At 34.7% G+C, this 18,208-nt stretch overlaps 2 protein-coding genes across 2 annotated transcripts; one reads left to right on the top strand and one right to left on the bottom strand.

Annotated features, from left to right (window-relative positions):
* Positions 1-1,940: 1,940 nt before the first annotated feature.
* Positions 1,941-4,207, top strand: LOC111394843 (geranylgeranyl diphosphate reductase, chloroplastic-like). Its single transcript, XM_023020867.1, has one exon. The coding sequence runs from the start codon at positions 2,640-2,642 to the stop codon at positions 3,996-3,998; it is 1,359 nt and encodes a 452-aa protein (XP_022876635.1). The 5' UTR covers positions 1,941-2,639; the 3' UTR covers positions 3,999-4,207.
* A 3,427-nt stretch (positions 4,208-7,634) lies between these two features.
* Positions 7,635-15,997, bottom strand: LOC111394842 (glycosyltransferase-like KOBITO 1). Its single transcript, XM_023020866.1, has 11 exons — positions 15,597-15,997; positions 14,702-14,851; positions 13,339-13,391; positions 13,034-13,142; positions 12,812-12,946; positions 12,579-12,623; positions 10,994-11,181; positions 10,659-10,800; positions 8,855-8,901; positions 8,578-8,665; positions 7,635-8,223 (listed from the first exon to the last, which is right to left on the bottom strand). The coding sequence occupies exons 1-11, from the start codon at positions 15,942-15,944 to the stop codon at positions 7,936-7,938; spliced, it is 1,593 nt and encodes a 530-aa protein (XP_022876634.1). The 5' UTR covers positions 15,945-15,997; the 3' UTR covers positions 7,635-7,935.
* Positions 15,998-18,208: the final 2,211 nt, after the last annotated feature.

Raw genomic sequence — 18,208 nt, 5'->3', positions numbered from 1 at the left:
AAAAAAAAAAAAAAAAAAATTGATTACTCCAAGAATTTTATAAACAGATACCTAGATACAAGTTTTTCAGCTAAAATTTCGAAGTATCTCACCCACTAACCAATAATCCTTACTAAAATTAACAAAATTTATCAAACCCAAGACCTCAGATAAAAATATGGAATTGTGCGGACCAGGTTTATAAAAAGAATAAATTGACTACTTCAAGAAATTAACAAACAGATAAGAAAGGTCCACAATAAGGTTAATCTTTTTTTTTCTTGGGAGTCAGGTAGCTTTAATAATTAATCATTAACAACATATTCAATTTGAACATTTATATACTACATATTTCATATACATACATATATAGTTCTTGAGAGTGTGTTGACGGGAAATATATATTACCTTTAATTAGCAGGGCAAGACGTCATTGACCTCCGAGACTTGGGGAGAGTGGCTACAGCTATTGAATAACAAAGGGACGCTCTTTTTTCTTTGCTTTGGTAGAAAAAAGAATAGATATTCTACAGAACTCCAGAGAGAGAGCGAGAGAGAGAGTATATCTTGGATTGCTGAAAAATACGGTGAAGCTGTTTGTTTTCTAAAACACACAGAACAATTTAACTGCAATAACTGTAACTGTTGGTATCAAGCCAGAATTTGGTGCCCTTTATCCACCAATTCTTTAATGTGGCCACATAATTATTTTTTAGTTATATCAATTCCTCATTGTGCAATGAATTATTTCTAGCTCGATAATACTTTCAGTGTTAAATTTGATGTTGAATGTACAGATTAAAAGCATATTTTGAAAGTAATTATAAACTATTTAAATTATAAATAGATGAAAATAGATAATGAATAAGTAAGTAGTATTACTATATTTAATTGATAAACATGAACCAAATATAGGCTAAGTCCCAGTTCGGTAACACCATTATTTCAAAATTCTATTTTTCATACTCATTTTCAATCACACATTCTCATAATAAAATATTTTTCATGTAAACCTTAAACTTTTTTCTACTTTTAACCACACATTGATAAAAAAGTTGCTATTCAAAAATTCTTTCTTTTTAAAAAAATTATGTCAAACAAGGGCTAAAACTACTCAAACCAATTATTACATGAATTAAACCAAAAATAGCATTAAAAAAATTATGTTTAACAAGGGCTAAAACTACTCAAACCAATTATTACATGAATTAAACCAAAAATAGCAGCATCGCTATTCATAGCAGTAAGCAACTTGCGATTATGTAAACAATAATAAAGATTTCAATAAATCATTGCTCGATCGAGTATTATTGTCATTTGAGAGAGTTAGATAAGACTAAGTATTTCTAAATACAAACACCTCACATGTTTTACTGCCTTAATCTTGAATTGTCTTATCCAATCTAACATACCAAATATGACAAAGAGTATTTACATTTACAAGTATACCAACAATTGGCTTCTCAGAATCAAGGGGAAGAGAACGAACATAAGAACGTGTCTTTGCTAACAATGCTTAAGATTTATAGCTTTTTGTGGGCAAGAAGCTATAAGCCTGCAATCATTTTAGACTCATCTCTGCACCAAGTAGTTTTTCAAGTAAAACCCTCTTAACTTGCATCCATAATTCAATAAATTTGAATTTGATTTTCGTTTAGAAAAAAAAGAGAGAAATCAGAGAACTAACAACTTTGGCTAGCATGTCACGTAATGAATCTTGAGAGTACTATTTCTGCATCTCTTTGACCAAATTCGTCCACATTAGGATTATTCATTAATAGTTGATCAAATTAGATGGATTCACCCTCTGAACCAAGAAATTCTAGTTCTAGAAGTATAATGCCCTTGTTTGAGCCCCATTTTGAGGGGAAAAATGAATTTTTAAATAGTGTATTTATGAAAAATGCGTGGTCAAAAAATAAGGAAAAGTTTTGAATTTACGTGTAATATTATTTTATTGAAGAATGTGTGATTGAAATAATACCAAAATGCTGTAGAAGAATTTATTTTTTCTAAAGAATGGGGATCAAATAAGGGCATTAATATAAACAAATTGATGTCCATTCGAAGGAATTTTTTATGATTGTATCGTAGCCCCTATTTCATTAGGAGAAAAATCTAAGGGTGGCAAACATGCAAAGAGGTTGCAGGCTCGGCTCAATTTATGAGCTGCTCAAGCTTATTTTGAGATGATATATGAGCCAGTCTAGCTCACATTTTTTTTTTCATGAGCCAGCCGGCTTATTTTTTATTCCTCATTTTCGGCTTACTTTATTAATATATTGAAAAAGTTGCTCATTTAGTTAATTTAATTTTTTTCAAAACGAGCCGACTTGATTTGTTTACTTGTGAGGCACACACTCCAAATAGCCGAGCCGATCATATAATTTGAACTCGAGCCAAGACCGAGCTCTACGATAGAATCAATCCATTACCTCCACCAGATAAAGCACAAAATGATGCCACAACAGCCAAAAAACATAAACAAGAGACCATCACCATGCCCAAGAAGTTAAGATTCTTACCCTTTTTTCATATTATTCTCTGCTTAAAGTAACGAAAGCATCATTCTTCGTTAACAGTAAACAAATCCCACCATTATTATAAAATTTGTAATTTACCTGAATAAATAATCTTGTCACCTTCACAGTTCGGACAAAATGGCGGCCCAAACCCTAAGCCCACTCCATCGCCCGCTCCACCATCTCAAACCCAAAACCGTAGGTACCCAGACCTTAACTGCAAAACTCAAGTGTAGCCGTATTATCATTACCTCCAAGATCCGAGCGGCCGTGATCGGCGGAGGTCCTGCTGGATCCTCCGCCGCCGAGGCCTTGGCTACCGGCGGAATCGAGACATTTCTCTTTGAGCGCAGTCCTGAAGCCGCCAAGCCATGCGGTGGCGCCATCCCTCTCTGCATGCTCGATGAATTCTCCATCCCACATCACCTCATTGACCGGAGAGTCACCCACATGAAAATCATTTCTCCCTCGAATCTTACCGTTGATTTTGGCAAAACCCTGAAGTCCCACGAGTTCATTCCCATGCTCCGCCGTGAAGTACTGGATAATTTCCTCCGCCTCCGCGCCGAGAGACTTGGCGCCAACCCTATCAAAGCCCTCGTCACTCATATAGACGTCCCAACCTCAAATAATTCGCCCTATATTATTCATTATATATTAAACAACACCCAAAACACCCTCGCCGTCGATGTGATTGTCGGGGCCGACGGCGCCAATAGCCGTGTGGCAAAAGCCATAAAAGCGGGAACATACAGATGCGCCATCGCCTTTCAGGAGAGGATCAAATTACCCGACGGAAAAATGGCTTATTACGAAAATCTCGCCGAAATGTACATCGGTAACGACGTATCACCCGATTTTTACGCCTGGGTTTTTCCCAAGTGCGACCACGTCGCGGTCGGCACCGGAACTGTGTGCTCAAAAGAGAACATCAAAACGCTACAGCGTGGTATCAGAGCAAGAGTGAATTCAAAAATCAGAGGTGGAACTATTATCAAAGTCGAGGCCCATCCAATACCCGAGCATCCACGTCCAATCCGGGTTCGTAACCGGGTTGCTCTAGTCGGAGACGCAGCAGGGTACGTGACAAAATGTTCTGGCGAGGGGATATATTTCGCTGCCAAGAGCGGACGAATGTGCGGGGAGGCAATCGTGAGAGCCTCAGAATCCGGTAACAGGATGATCAGTGAAGAGGATTTGAAAAGGGAGTATTTGAGAAAATGGGATGATGAGTATATAACTACGTTCAGATTCTTGGACTTGTTGCAGAAAGTGTTTTACGGGAGCAATGCAGGGAGGGAGGCATTGGTGGAACTGTGTGGGAACGAGTATGTGCAGAGGATGACATTCGAGAGCTATTTGTACAAGAAATTGGCAGATGGGAATAGGTGGGAGGATTTGAAGATGGTGATGAATACAATTGGTAGCTTGATTAGGTGTAATGTTGTTGGGAGGGAAATGGATGAATTTGATAAACGAATTCTTGCTCAAATCTAGATTGCCATTTTGTATTATTTGGCAAATGATTTCTTGCAAAATTGTGGTGTTGTCTTCTCCTTCCTGGTTTGTTGTAAGCTGATTCATCAATCATAAGAAATCATTAACTTGAAAACATGAGCAAAAAATCCATTCATGAGTGTTCCATATGTTCTGTGGAAAATGAATATTAGAATTTCCAAATGCATCAGACAATAGAATTTCCAAATCCATTCATGAGTGTTGTCAGTATGAAGTTTTTCACTGCGTTTGATTGTAAACATGAAATTTGCATGTAAAGAAAATAAATTCTAGATAATTCAATTCTCAAGAATTTATTTGTATGAAAATTGTCAATTAAATGTATTTGATTGATTTAATTTTCAACCTAAAAAATATTATACTTGTAGAGGAAGAGAGTAAATTTTCTGAAAAATAAAATCATACGCCCCTTAAAGAAAATATTTTCCTTGATTTTGAGGAAAATATGGTCACATGATCAAAAGTAGGAAAATATTTTTCATGGAAAAAATGGTAATCAAACAGTACAAAAATAGGAATTTGGGTGAAAAAACACATTTTCCATGGAAAATAGTGGCAAAAAGAACAGAATGGGACTCGTTGTTGCGTTTTTCTATTGCAAGTGTACGATATTGAACAAGTAATATAATGGACATTTGAATCCGAATGATCTTCCTACAGGCTATTATTTATTCTTAGCTGACTATTTTCAATTCTATTTGACAAAAAACAATGTATGATTTGTGATTGTTGATCTACATTATACTAACTAATTGAATGTTATCAGATACACACAAAAATCAAATTAGGCTTTTAAATATGGAGATATTAGGGCATCCAATTTCATTTATCGATCACCTTTAATTCTCTAATCAAGATTTATAATATAACGTAGTGTTCAATCGAATTCATCTAACACATTCAATTTATCCCTCTCGATTTCAAATTGATTATATTTAATTAAGTCAATTCCGTATCTTTATGTGAATCCGGATATACTTTTAGTTAAACGCGTTAGATCCCTAAAGAATCCATGTAATGAACACATTAACTAGAAAATATATTTCTATGCTTCTATACTAATTCTCGAATTTTACTACGTGATCTAAACCTAAAACTCACCTCTCAATTCGTAATAGAATCACAAGATCAATGAATTATTTGCCTACTAATTCAAGCATTAAACACTATAAATAAACTCGACACGTGGAATTGAGAACTAGAATCTTGAAAATTGAATTAAAGGGTTTTAGATAAACTAAATTGTTCTTCCTCACAAAAATTTTAGTTACTCATATTGCATGAAGAGAAACAACAAATGATATTTGAGTACGTCATTGAGTTTTGAACTAAGATATAGAGAAGTTCATGAATCTTGCACCAAGATACTCTTTTTGCCCCCAAATTAATGCTTCAAACTCATGATTTCTTGTTTTTCTTCAAAATGTTTCTCTCTAATTCTCAAGTCATGGAATCATTTTTTCATAGGTAAATGTTATATGTATATCAGGACATTCATACCGGTGTCCTCTCCCCTCACATGGAGAAGGACACACCACTTCTAATTTTGTTCGAAGTGAGTCCTCCTCCACGTGAGATGGTGGACATCAGTATGATACCGCATGATACCGCATTATGTACAAGAAGCATCTTCATTTTTTCATTTCCCTTTTGGCCTTCATATAGTATTATACCTTTTAGAAGAGTTTCTATCCAAAATAAACTTAAAATGAAGAAAATAAAATAAAAATAAAGATTAAAAACGCACAAAATCGTCCAACAGGATCGGTGCCTGCTCGCCTATTTTAATTCCAACTAGGATTTTAAAAAATTTCAAGTCTCCTGGAGCATCAAATTTTCCGCCAGAACAGTTGGTATGTCAATGAAAGTTTCAAAGTGTTATCTTTGAAGAATTTCAAGTTTCTCATGTTGGAAAAGATGAATTGAAGGGATAAATTTGACATGATTATTAAGTGGGACCTGGTTTTCTTCAACTGACTTTTTAGCTTTTGAAATTGTTTGAAACTCCAATGGTTATTATCATTATAATATTGAGTTAATGGACAAATTTAGTCCCCATTTATGGCGGCCAAAGTCATAATTGAGCTCGTTTTCTATCATTCAATACCAGAAAATTATTCATCATCATTTTTAGTTTCAAATCTCTGTATAATTTTCGATTTCAGCTCTCATAAAAAAATTTCATTTTCGTCTAAGTCTTGGTTGTGCTGTTCTGACGCGAATTCATTTTGCCGATTAGAAATTGAAGTGCTCAGATTCTATTGATTATTCCGTTATATTCTAGGAGACGGACATCCAAGCTAAACTTCAATCACCTACGGTAAAGGGGCGAATTAATTTTAAGGAAACTGTATACACACAGGCATCAAGTTGCTGATTTACAATATTCTTTAAAAAACAAATACATCTTTGTAGTTTTATTCTCTTTTTATTTACGTTCTTGTTGTATCAAAAAATAAAATAAAATCATATTATTCTATAATTTTATTATTGTAACCGGCAAGTATGGTTCTACCATGACCTATGTTTCAAAATTTTCATCTCTTCTTGGAAGATTAGTAAGCCCATCAGGTCATTTGCATTGTTCAAGCAGCTCTATGTAAAGTTTTGCTCAGTTTCATGGTGCTTCTCTTTTTGGTGATGCTTGATTTTAAGCCTCAAAACTTGGGGCTGTTTCGACTTTGTTACAAGTTCTGATTAGTTCGGCTAGTCAGGATTATGGGTCAGCTTGTTCCAAATGTTCTTCCGGCCAGCAGGGTGCTTGGTTTGGTATCTTTCAATATTTAAAACCTCTTCGAAGGTTTGGAATCCGGCCAGCAGGCAAGCAGCCTGCCTGTCCAACTGTTAGTTTCTTGGCAAAACTCGAATTCAGGCGGCAGGATTTTTGTATTGTTCATATAGATTCAACTGTGTACTTTATGTTGGGATTAGACCGATTGTAACGTTAATTCTGTAAGCCCGGGGATGCTGGATTAATTGTACTCTAATTTTTTATCCCGATCAGAAAAAAAAAAAAAAAGGAGGAAGAAGCACAAATAAGTGTAAAATACACAAATCACTCGCCATGTAAAATAGGACTTGCAATATGGTGTTTTGGATGCGTCTCCACATGTTTATAGGTGCCCCTGAAGAACGTAAAAATGCTGTTATGCGCCGTCCAGGTGGTGGAAGTGTTTGTGGAAACTTGAAATCCTCTCAGACTTGTATCTTCGTCTGGATTGTGTTCCATGACGCTATCGTTTGTCTTGCAAATCTGGTATACCAAAAATCTGGGATTGACATCAGGTTTGCAAGATGCGGTTTGGAGGAAACTAGCAGTCATATTCTATTTAATCGTGCTTTCATGAGGTTGACATGCTACCAATTGATATAGCATTGGTTGAACTACGTAAAGAGAATCAGAATGGACAATTGTTAGGTCTGGTCTGGTGGCTGCTATGGTGAGACAGAAACCAACTTCAACATGGGGGAAAAAATTACCAGCAGTGTAAGGGCTATGTACTGAATTTGTTTCTTTTTGTACATTTCTTTCATATGCATATGCATATTCTATTCGTATTCAAAAATTCATTACTGCCCATCGGTATTAAGATGAAAAACAAAATGCAACTGAAATATTGAATCCATATTTGCACAAAAATAATTTGGCTGGTTAACACTTTAGATATCTATGATAAACAATGTCATCATCTCTGAACATCATGAAGTTGAGACAAAGAAACCTCGTTCATTTCACTATATGTAACATATACACCTCCAATCGGGTAACGGTCGGGAATAGTTGTAGACTGAAACACAAATCAACCCCAAAAAATTGCTTTGCTCAAGTCCTTCCAAATCCTCCTATTTTCTGTAGATAGGCGAAATCGCCAGAAACTTCTCTAGTTGTTGTATTGATAGAAAGAAAAGGCAGCAATTATGCAGGAGAATCATGATTCATCACAAGGTCAGGGTCCATTATTGGAGGAGATAATGGTGGGACAGCCGCTTCATGAAAGGTTGTCATTTCTAGAGTTTTTCTAGCTGTTGCTTGAGACTCTTGGTTTCTACCAATCTTACGTGATGGATGTGATTGAGAGGCAACAGCCGAAGAGGAATTACTGCTGTCGATGGATGCTAAGAACTTGTCCTTCGAGAGAGTTCCTTGGGCAGAAGAAATCAAGGAGCTAAATACCCCCGACTCCCTCAAACCTTGGACTATGGCCTGAAACAGGAGCAAGATACAATATTTTTAACATAAACATAAACTAAAAACAGGAATGACATGTATAGTATGTTCGACTCAAACTACACTAGGCTCCTGTTTGATTTAGCTAAAAATCAATTTTTTATAAAATTTTGATAGAAGTTGATGAAATGTGTGGTTGAAAATGAGTTTGAAGAAAAAAATGAGTTACAGAAAATGGGGACCAAAAGAGGCTAGCCTAATTAAAGAGGGAGGGGGGGAAAAAAAAAGAAGGCTAAAGATCTTATTAGTCTCACTATCCATCACTGTATGAGAGAGCTTTGCAGCACAGAAGCGCTAGTTTTTATACAACCTGGTAAAATCAAAGCTTACCATGGGAGCATAGATGCGCGTCAATATGCCCTTCCTTAATAATTTCAAATTGACGGTCTTATCAGTCCACACCACGCGTTCACGATACCTGGAGTAGCAACAAAAAATAAGTAAATATTTCAGCTATTCCATCAACACATTAGTTTTATGAAAATTTTACTTCAGTAGAATCTCACACAGGTGTTTTTTTTTTTTTTTTTCCCCTTCCACATAAATAAGTCGCAGAAAATAATGATATAGAAGAAAATAAAGTTATTTTACGCAAATTGAATGTTACCAGTTTAGCATCTCCTCCTCTGTGGCAGTAGAAGCAATTAGAAATGCCTGTGATTAAATCAAGAATACTTGTGTCACCATAATTTAATAAGTTGTCACATTTAATGACCTATATTGATTTGATATACACATGAAAAATAAGCTTTCGTCAAAAGGTTCAAAAGGATCAAGGCCAGTCCTAAAGAATCAAAACTGATGATAGGATAGAGAGTGATACAGGAAAGAGAAACGTTACCGAATATTAAGTCAAACTACATGGACCTGAACACTTGTGTAATATCATCTCTAATCGACAAAATTGCAAATAAATGGCATCTATCATCAGCTAACTATATTAAGTATTATTAGTAAAACCCAACAATGTCTTAGCATAACACAAGTTGATGCCGTAGATACATGCTTTAACTTAAATAGGAGAAAAATGCCTACGCAATTCTAGGATATAAGTTATCACTAGCTACGTACCACATAGAACAGAACCAGCTTCCAGGAATCGAGATGAACAATCAGATTAGATTCAAGGTTTGACAAGAAAGGTGGAATCATAGATTATTTTCGTGCTCCTGAAAAATCCCTTTCATTAAGACTTAATGCATCTCTGTTATTGGTTTATTGCTTTAAATCACTTCATTTTAGTTACAACTTATAGTGGCAGTCATTAAAAGATAGAATCAAAAGCAGTCAAAAGACTTGGACAGGATATGATAAGAATGGAAAAAAGTTCAAGACATGTAAAAATTGCAGCTAAAACATCTCCATTATCTGTTTATTGTCCAGCAGCAGTCCACGGTGTGTGTCAGCAGGTGCTATTCTGGTACAAATAGCATCCAACCACATTAAAAGGAATAAAGAAGAAACAATCTACGTTATAGCTTTGTAATCCAAGTGATTAAATGTTGGCTTCCTCTATGAAAAAGCTTCTAGAAGCCTAGATCTTTTATGGTCTGAAAGCTGAAGATAGGGAAGTGATTCATTCAGACAGTGCTCGTAATTCAACTAAATGACAAGGCAATTCAGGTTTTAAAATATACTAATCATCAACACATAGCATGATGGATTGCGACTAGTGGAAGAAGCCTGTTGAAGTTAAATCTGTATATACATGTTTATGTAAGGACTTCGGTAGAAACATTATGACAAGGGAAGAGAAAGGGAAAAAACAAGAAGAGGCAGGAAGAAAGAGAATACTTCAACTAGGAAAATTAAGAGCGGCTGAGCACTATTTCAACTTTTGTCACTAGAATCCTTCTGAAAATAGGAAAAAACGCTTCACTCCAAATATTGGTACTGACCCCTTTCTTCTTCTGTATTGTTGAAAAAAGAAAGTTAAAATGTGACCAATTCGAAGTAAAGGACCTTTCTGTAAATGATGTTTAAATCTAATTTCAAACCTAAAAATGCACAACAATGGGGCTCATCCACTAAATATATCGCAGATAAAATCCACCATCAGATCTAACAGAGCGCTGTTCTAGGTTTAAATTGCTTTTGATTTATCAGCATCATGTCGCTTACTTTCATCAGTAATAATAACACATTAACTCCATTTATTAATTCATCCGTTATTTCTTGATATTTAGCTGCTAATGTAAAATCAGACAGAAATCAATCAGAAGCATGATTTCCTAATCTTACTCATGGATTGTATGAGAACTAATAAGCTTGCAAATCTCTCAAGAATATGCATGCAAGTTTCAATCGATGGGAGGCTGTTGCTCACATAGTTCAGTTGTACCGATTAGAGACTTATCCAGAAATAGCATAACCAACTATAAAGGGCCAAAAACCAAGGCCAGAAAACTCACAGCTCTATCAAATTCCAACATAAAGCATCGCTTAACATCCTCCTTTGTTGGCTTGCAACCACATCGATCCCTCCTAGAAGTCAAGTCAGAGAACTTGGCATATGTGTAATGTAAGACAGCAGCCTCTTCCAATTTGATCTCACTGTCAAAAGTTACTTAGAAATAAACAGTAGAAGCCTATAAAGAAATACAACTATGTGGAAGAGCTAAAGTTGATAGAAATAAAAAAACAGAAAGATGGATAAGCAGAATTGATCCTTTACATAAGATATGGAATGGATAAGATACTTATAAAAGGTACGGCAATAAGTGTAAGTATTAAGATAATAACATACTTTGGAGTTTTCATATAATTGTGCCATCTGTGTGCACCATTGGGGCGAAGATGGTCTTGAACTCGAGCAGCTGATTTCCCATTTCCATAAGTCAAAAAGTAGTTTGGATTACCACGGACTGATTCTTTATACATGCCAAAATATGTATCTTTTGGTAAATGGTCATAGTTCTTCTTGAACAATGATACCTATAAGATAGATTCAACAAAGGAAAAGTAATCCAAATGTAGTACCTCAATAATCAGGTTCATGAACATATTATGGTATGAAGAGGCTTTCAGGCAAAAGGTTTCTTAAGCTTTTGAAATGCCTTTTATCAATAGGGAAAAAAAATCATTTTAAAGTTTGTCAAGATCAAATTAAGCAATTGCTTGTTCTGAATGCATCTCTGGAAAATCAAACAGCTGTGTCTATCTGTTAAGTAGACAGTAGATGGTAGCATATTGAGCTGCTATGCATATGGATAAAACAATTCAGGACAAATTTTATTCGCTATAGTTTATATTCCTACATCCTCGACACATCCATAAATTTGTAAGATCAATTGCCAATCAATGAAACAAAGGCAGAGGTCGATCCAGCACTCAGCGTGGCCCCTGTGATGGATCCACCGGGAAAAAAAATGGTGTGTATATATACACACACACACAACATTTATTGAAATGGTGTGTAGATCATATGGAAGTGTGTTTACCTTTTCTTGTGAGATACTTGGTTTTGATTTCTTTGACAACATTCCTCCTTTTAAATTTAAACACGGTAAATAATAACTAAATATCAACTAAGAATTGTACCAATGTTCAACAAAAAGAAGGGTAGCTCATATGGTAGAAGGGCCATTTTGTGCGTTAGAGGTATGGGGTTCAATTCTATGCACTTCCACCTTTTTTTTTTTTTAATACAATAGATAATAACTAAACAATTATATATTATTAGTTTTCATTTTTGAAATAATTTCTTTTAAACTCGAATTATTACTCCATGATATATATATATATATATATATATATATATATATACACACACACACTTTTATAGTTAGTTATTATTCCATGATATATATACTGTTATTGTTAGGTTTTATTAATTTATTTTATATTCCAAATTTGGACAATCTAAGTGCTCCTCTTTATTTTTTCAAGATTTCAAAAAATATTTTTTCTTTTGGGGTCAAAAATAGTTTTAGTTTAAAAATCATTATTTTCAAAATTTTGCATAACCTTCGCCTAAACTCGGAGCTTGTCTTTACCATTCAATCATCCTTTACGTATGTTTCGCTTAATTTCCTAAAAAGCTTGAAACTTGATCATACATATATGATTGAAAAGTATATTTTTTTTCCTTATTATTTTAAGTTGTATTGGATTATATTTTCAAATGTATATGACTTTTTACGTTTTAGTGCATTTATATATTGATTGAAACTTTGTTAATATTATTTAATTAAATATTAATAAACAATCTTATTATTGTGACCGTTAACGACCGCCTTAACTGACTTAATATCCTGGATCCGCCACTAATTCAAAGGTGATATAACTTCAAGAGTAGAAATATAAGTAAACCAAAAGAATGTAAGGATTACCTCTGTGAAAGGATCCTTGATGTCGTCTCGTTCAACACTGCTCTCCTGAGGAAGAAAAATAGAGTGGTGAAATTTGATCAAGATTACTGATGTCGCGTGTGCCTTTTCAAATGTTTGGGTAGGTCATATTTTACATTTTTCAATTATTCAATGCCATGGAATTAACACTTAGTACACAAACACATATATTAATAGATCGCATACACAAACAAAACATATGCCATATCACTTACATAATTGGGGAAGACAACCATGTCCACACTCCCAGGCACCTCAAGCAGTATTTGTCTTAAAGAATACTCCCGTGCACCAGCTGGATGTATCATTTCATCAGTGTCTAGATGAATTATCCAGTCCATGCCAGCATCCTAGCATTAAAATAAGTAAAACTTCTATTCTCTCTTAAGTAGAAATGCTGTTAAACTTCTCCAACACTCAGTAATGAACTGTCATACCCTAGCCATGACAATTGCCATTTCCATATTAAGAGATTGCTTCACGAAAAGCTCGTAATTGCAAGGCTTGTAAAAGAAACTCGACAACCATGTTTCATTCCAGATGCGGCTGAAGCAACATGAGATAAGGTTACTAGTATGAGAAAGCTGATCACTAATACATGGGATGAGATTTGACGAGGGTTTATATGGGATTACAGAAACGGTCCAAGAGAATAACCCTATTAAATCCTATGCTGTTTGGCAAATAGAAGTGGTACATATATAACTGGCGAGATGCAAAAATCACAACACAGATCACTTACCTCTTTGCTTGTTGCTCTTCCAGCTCTCGGGTTCTGTATATTACTTTCACTCCCTGCAAAAGGAAAAGAAGATTTTTTGCTAATTGATTTAGAAACTACATCTTTGTGAAGTGGAAGTTTTCACAAGTTGGCAAGATACTTATTAATCCAGTTCCTGCCTACTCCTTCTGAAATGATTCCAGAAGGGTGTAAAATAGATGACCTAAATTTCAAAAAAGGGCAGAACCCTGGAATTTGGCAGCTTATCTACCATAGAAAAAAAATTATAGAAGAACCTCTAATGATGTTCAAATAGACAAAACGATGATGACTCTTGTCCAGCTCCAGTAGATTCAAACTGGAAGTCGCCTAAGATTGCTTAAGAATGGACAAAGGAAGTTCCAGACACTGTTTCATCCCACATGCTAGCTTGCAGCATCAAATCACACCCTAAAATGCATTTAGTACTAAGTGCTTGTTTTTGTTTCATTATAAGCTCCTTAAAATTTAGAGGTCAGGGGTCAAACTTTAATTTAACCATACATTATCACATAATAATTTTAGCAACCTATAGTGAAACCCAAACAAGCACCAAGTGAATTCAATCTCTATTCTCGAAAATGATTAGCAGAATGAAGTGGCTGCAGGATAACCATTTTCACTCAACCACATAATGAAAGATAAATTACTTTTAAACCTGTGTTTTGAGAAGGAAAAAACGGGTTTTTACTTTGAAAACAAAGTGTCGCGGACAAACCCTTCAGACATTTTGTTTGAATACAAGAGCCTTTTGAGAAGACCACAACAGCTTAGGGCCAGAGATTAGATCTGCCCTAAGGCTAATGTAATCCAAAGACCACTAAACTATAATGAATTATATAGTCCTATTTGAGAAAAAAATAGCACATTGTCAGTTTATATCAACTAACTACTTTTATATGGTTATTGAAAATATATATCACCACTGTGTGTCAGGAAAACTAAATCCAATAACATAGAGGGATCTAGCTGCAGGAAAAACTCATGGGGGACCAATGCAATTTTCCACTTGCAAGGAGGTATTTTTTATTATATACACAAAGTGATGGACAGTGGGTGTAAGTGATTACACAAGGAAACAACACGTGAAACATTTTTTTTTTAATCACACAACATAGTTTATTCAGTTGACCAGAAATCAGTCTAAACGTCTTTCTGTTCCGTGCCTCTCTACAATTCCCTTGAAGACCATTATAGTTTTGCAGGTGAGTTTTTCTTTTCCTTTTTTATGACATAGGATTTCAGTAGAGTGTGTTGCAAATCCGAAGTGACTATATTGGCCTTAGAGAAAGTAATTAGTGAGTCAAAAGAGTAGATGAAAAGTATAGACAAGAAAAAAACTCACAGGAATGGATTCAAGGACTTTGGAGACAGCAGGAGATGCAGCCTTCCCTTCAACAAAAAGAAAAAAGGTTGATACCCCAATAACTTTATGATAGAACATCCATGGCAGTATCTGATCTAAGCCAGCTGATGTACTTGTCGTAATACATATCTGCAGATAATGAAGCAAATAATTTAAGGCAGTGTACTAAATAGGAAATAGTTTGATCATGGGATTGGGATGCCAAGAATTTAGCTCTCAATTTGAAGCAAATTTTAATATCTAAATATGTTCAGGTAGAGAGATTTAAATCTATAAAATAAGCGTTGAAAGATTTGTTTCCCTACGAAAATATTCCTTCAACTCTTATTATGGGGCCAACATTATGATTATGCAATGAACTTGCAATAAAAACTCCATATAATGTTATATAAGACAATGAGCATAAACTTCATATAATAACACACCCATGTAGCCAACACATTGACTACAGGTCCTAACTGCTATTCTGAATCCCTTAGTCTTCATCATCAGATCTTCAAACACAACCATGTTTCAAGCATAATCTTCGTTTAATGTTATAAAAGATAAAATAACATGAGAAACATCTGGGACCATTTACTCAGTCCAGAAGGTAAACATCAAATTTCAAAGGTTTAAGGAGCTTCTAATGCCAGGGATTCTAAGGAATTATAGTAGAGGCCATATTTTTAAAAAATCTCTGTTTCCACATTACTGGAAAAGAAATTTCAACTCTTTTGTTGGATTTCCATCTAATTACTGGATGTAGCCTTTTTTCTTTTTCTTTTTTTTGCACCCACTTAAATTACAAAAACAAGCAAAACCCATTTGACATCAATCATCCCAAAAATCAGATCATCCCGTACCCAAAAAAAAATGATGAAAAAAAAAAAACCTTTGGCTTAAGATCGGAGTCAAACTTGAACTTCCAGTCCCTATAATAAGGAAATGACAATGCATTGGAGTGTCCCAAGAGCATAGAGCAATCAGAAGAAGAAGAGTGGCCAACAGTGGCTAAAGGAGAGGTATCCATGCCAGGGAACTTGGTGTGGGAGTCATCAGGGGACCATCGGGAGACGGGATCATCTACGATACCTCCGCCGCGCCACTGGAGTACGAAGGCGAAGAGCGCTAATGAGAGGGGGAGGAGGGTCAGTAGGAGAAGGATTTTGGCGGTGAAAAAGTGGTGGTTGCTGTTAGAGGACGGTAGTTGGGACCTCAAGGAGGTGTGCATACCCGCCATCTGGCCTAGTTCGTAGGGGTGAACTGGAGTTCCTTGGACTAGTGCGTAAAATGGGAGTTTATATGCTTTGCTTGTTTCGCTTACATTATTATGAAAATTTTAAAAATATTAATTAATTGTATAATCATTACTCATTTATTATTAACATATTTCATGAATCTGGGCGCTATCATGATAATCAGTTATTAGTCAAACATTAATTTTAAATATACATATTCACAAATTATTACTCTTTTTCATTATAATAACATTATAATTTTTCCCAAAAATAAACACCTATCTTGACCATGTGTAAAGTCAAGTCAAATATTATAATTTGTTACACATTTATTATCCATAGTCATACATATTAAACTTGTTTCTATTTCTTTTTTAATTATAATAAGACTATAAGTCTGTTTGAGAGTGATTTTGAAAATTGATTTTTTTATCGTTAGAATAAAAGTGGGGTCTACCTGTGAGAGAAGAGGTCAAATATAACGACTGAAATAGTGAAATAACGGTCAAAAAATCAATTTTTTGGACAAAAAAATCGCTGCCAAATAGGCTGTATAATTTTCGCAAACAAACACCCATCTTGTAAATTTGCATATATTAAAGCTTATTTTGGCAAAGTATTAATAATGACATTTTAGACTATTAGATTTGTGCCAAAAGTTTTGGTATTAGATGTGTTAAGGGATATATTCAAGTTAACGGGGGTGTCTCTATTTCAAAGTTTAATAGATTTCTTAATATTTATAAATTCTCATGGATTGTGTGAAATTTGATAGAATTTAATAGATTTCATAAGATTTGAATGGATTTCTATTTTGTAGATTTTAAAAGATTTTCATGAATTTTATAGATTTCAATGAATTTTATAGATTCTGGGTAAAATTTATAAATATGCTTAACATAAGCCACAAATTTTTACTTCTTCTTTAACGACTCATTCTTACACATATGCACGTTAATAAATCACAGAAAATGATCGAATCCTTGTTCAATTGTTTGTTAAACATTGAATATTATAACGGAGTTTCAATAAAAAATACACCCAATATTCAACAAAATGCGAGAGTGGAAGAGGACAAAAATATGTAGTGTTAAATAATCAAAGTCGTAATCAATATGAATTAGTTCAAAAGGTCAAAACCTTGTGAGACACAAACACACAGATGTACACATACATGACCACAAGGCAATTAATTCCATACCCCCAGAATTCTTATTGACCATGTAAACACAAAATAAAAAATTGTGGGATACCGTCCTCACATGTCTTGGCTAGGATTTGTAGGTATATATAGAAAACACACAGCTCTTCTCAAGAAAAAGGAATAGGTTACAGAACTTGAAAGATGAAGTTGTTCCAGTATGCATACTAGAAATCGTAGTTTATCATGATAATTTCCAGCACATCTATAAAATAGTAAACAATATATAGCTTCAATAAGAAAAAATAAGTTCAATAAAAAATCACATCTCAATATTCAACAAAAAATAGTAATCTTTCATAAATTATCATCAATTGAAAAGTTCTCATACACGATCTTTTCACAGTAGAGAAATGTGAGATAGAAAGAAGAAAAAAATTTCAAGATGGGGGGGAGGGAGAGAGGGAGGGAGAGAGAGAGAGAGAGAGAGAGAGAGGCGGTGGTGGTCGTGCAGAGGCGGAGGGGCCGTGAGTGTGGGAGGGACGATTTAGTACAAAAATTTCCTTGTATTGCAATTGGATAAATTAAGGTTGGACTATTCAACATTTTATGTGGTATTGTTATTGGTCCTCGATTAAGGACACCCCCTTAAATGTTTCAACACTCACTGAACTTTGACATATATCACGATTTACTTACTGAACTTCACAATGCTCCCACTGGCCACTCAACTTTAAGTCTTTGCACTCCATCACTCATCGGATGTTTTTCGTCCCTCATTCAGTCCACCAGGATTAAGGAATTCCTATGTGGCAGTTAAATCCTTCAAAATGTAAAATGAAATGTTTATGTGGTCTCTATATCATCAAATCTTGATTTTTCAGCCCAAACATGCCTTATCCTTGTGAAATGAAAAGTTCTTCAAAATGGGGAAAACATTAAGGCCCTGTTTGATTGCTAAACATTTTCCATGGAAAATGAAAAATAACAAAGATTTTCCAATTTTTGTTGCGTTTGGTAGGACAAATTTTCCATGGAAAACCTTTTTCACTTTCCTTGGTCACGTAGACAGTTTCCCACTTTTTGATGAATTTGAATTCTCATTTTCCATCTTACTGTAGCGAC

The sequence above is a fragment of the Olea europaea genome, chromosome 5 (assembly GCF_002742605.1).
Source record: "Olea europaea var. sylvestris chromosome 5, O_europaea_v1, whole genome shotgun sequence".
Taxonomy (NCBI): Eukaryota; Viridiplantae; Streptophyta; class Magnoliopsida; order Lamiales; family Oleaceae; genus Olea; species Olea europaea.
The sequence above is the reverse complement of the archived record's forward strand: the minus strand, read 5'-3'. Positions and strand labels throughout refer to the sequence as shown.

What these genes read in the sequence shown, in the direction of transcription:
- LOC111394843 (XM_023020867.1), top strand. Translation starts at nt 2,640, where the DNA reads ATGGCGGCCCAAACCCTAAGCCCACTCCATCGCCCGCTCCACCATCTC.
- LOC111394842 (XM_023020866.1), bottom strand. Translation starts at nt 15,944, where the DNA reads ATGGCGGGTATGCACACCTCCTTGAGGTCCCAACTACCGTCCTCTAAC. An exon ending in TGTTGGAATTTGATAGAGCT is followed by an intron (nt 8,902 to 10,658) that starts GTGAGTTTTCTG and finishes ATTTAATCACAG; the next exon opens with GCATTTCTAATTGCTTCTAC. An exon ending in GAGGAGGAGATGCTAAACTG is followed by an intron (nt 8,666 to 8,854) that starts GTAACATTCAAT and finishes TTGCTACTCCAG; the next exon opens with GTATCGTGAACGCGTGGTGT.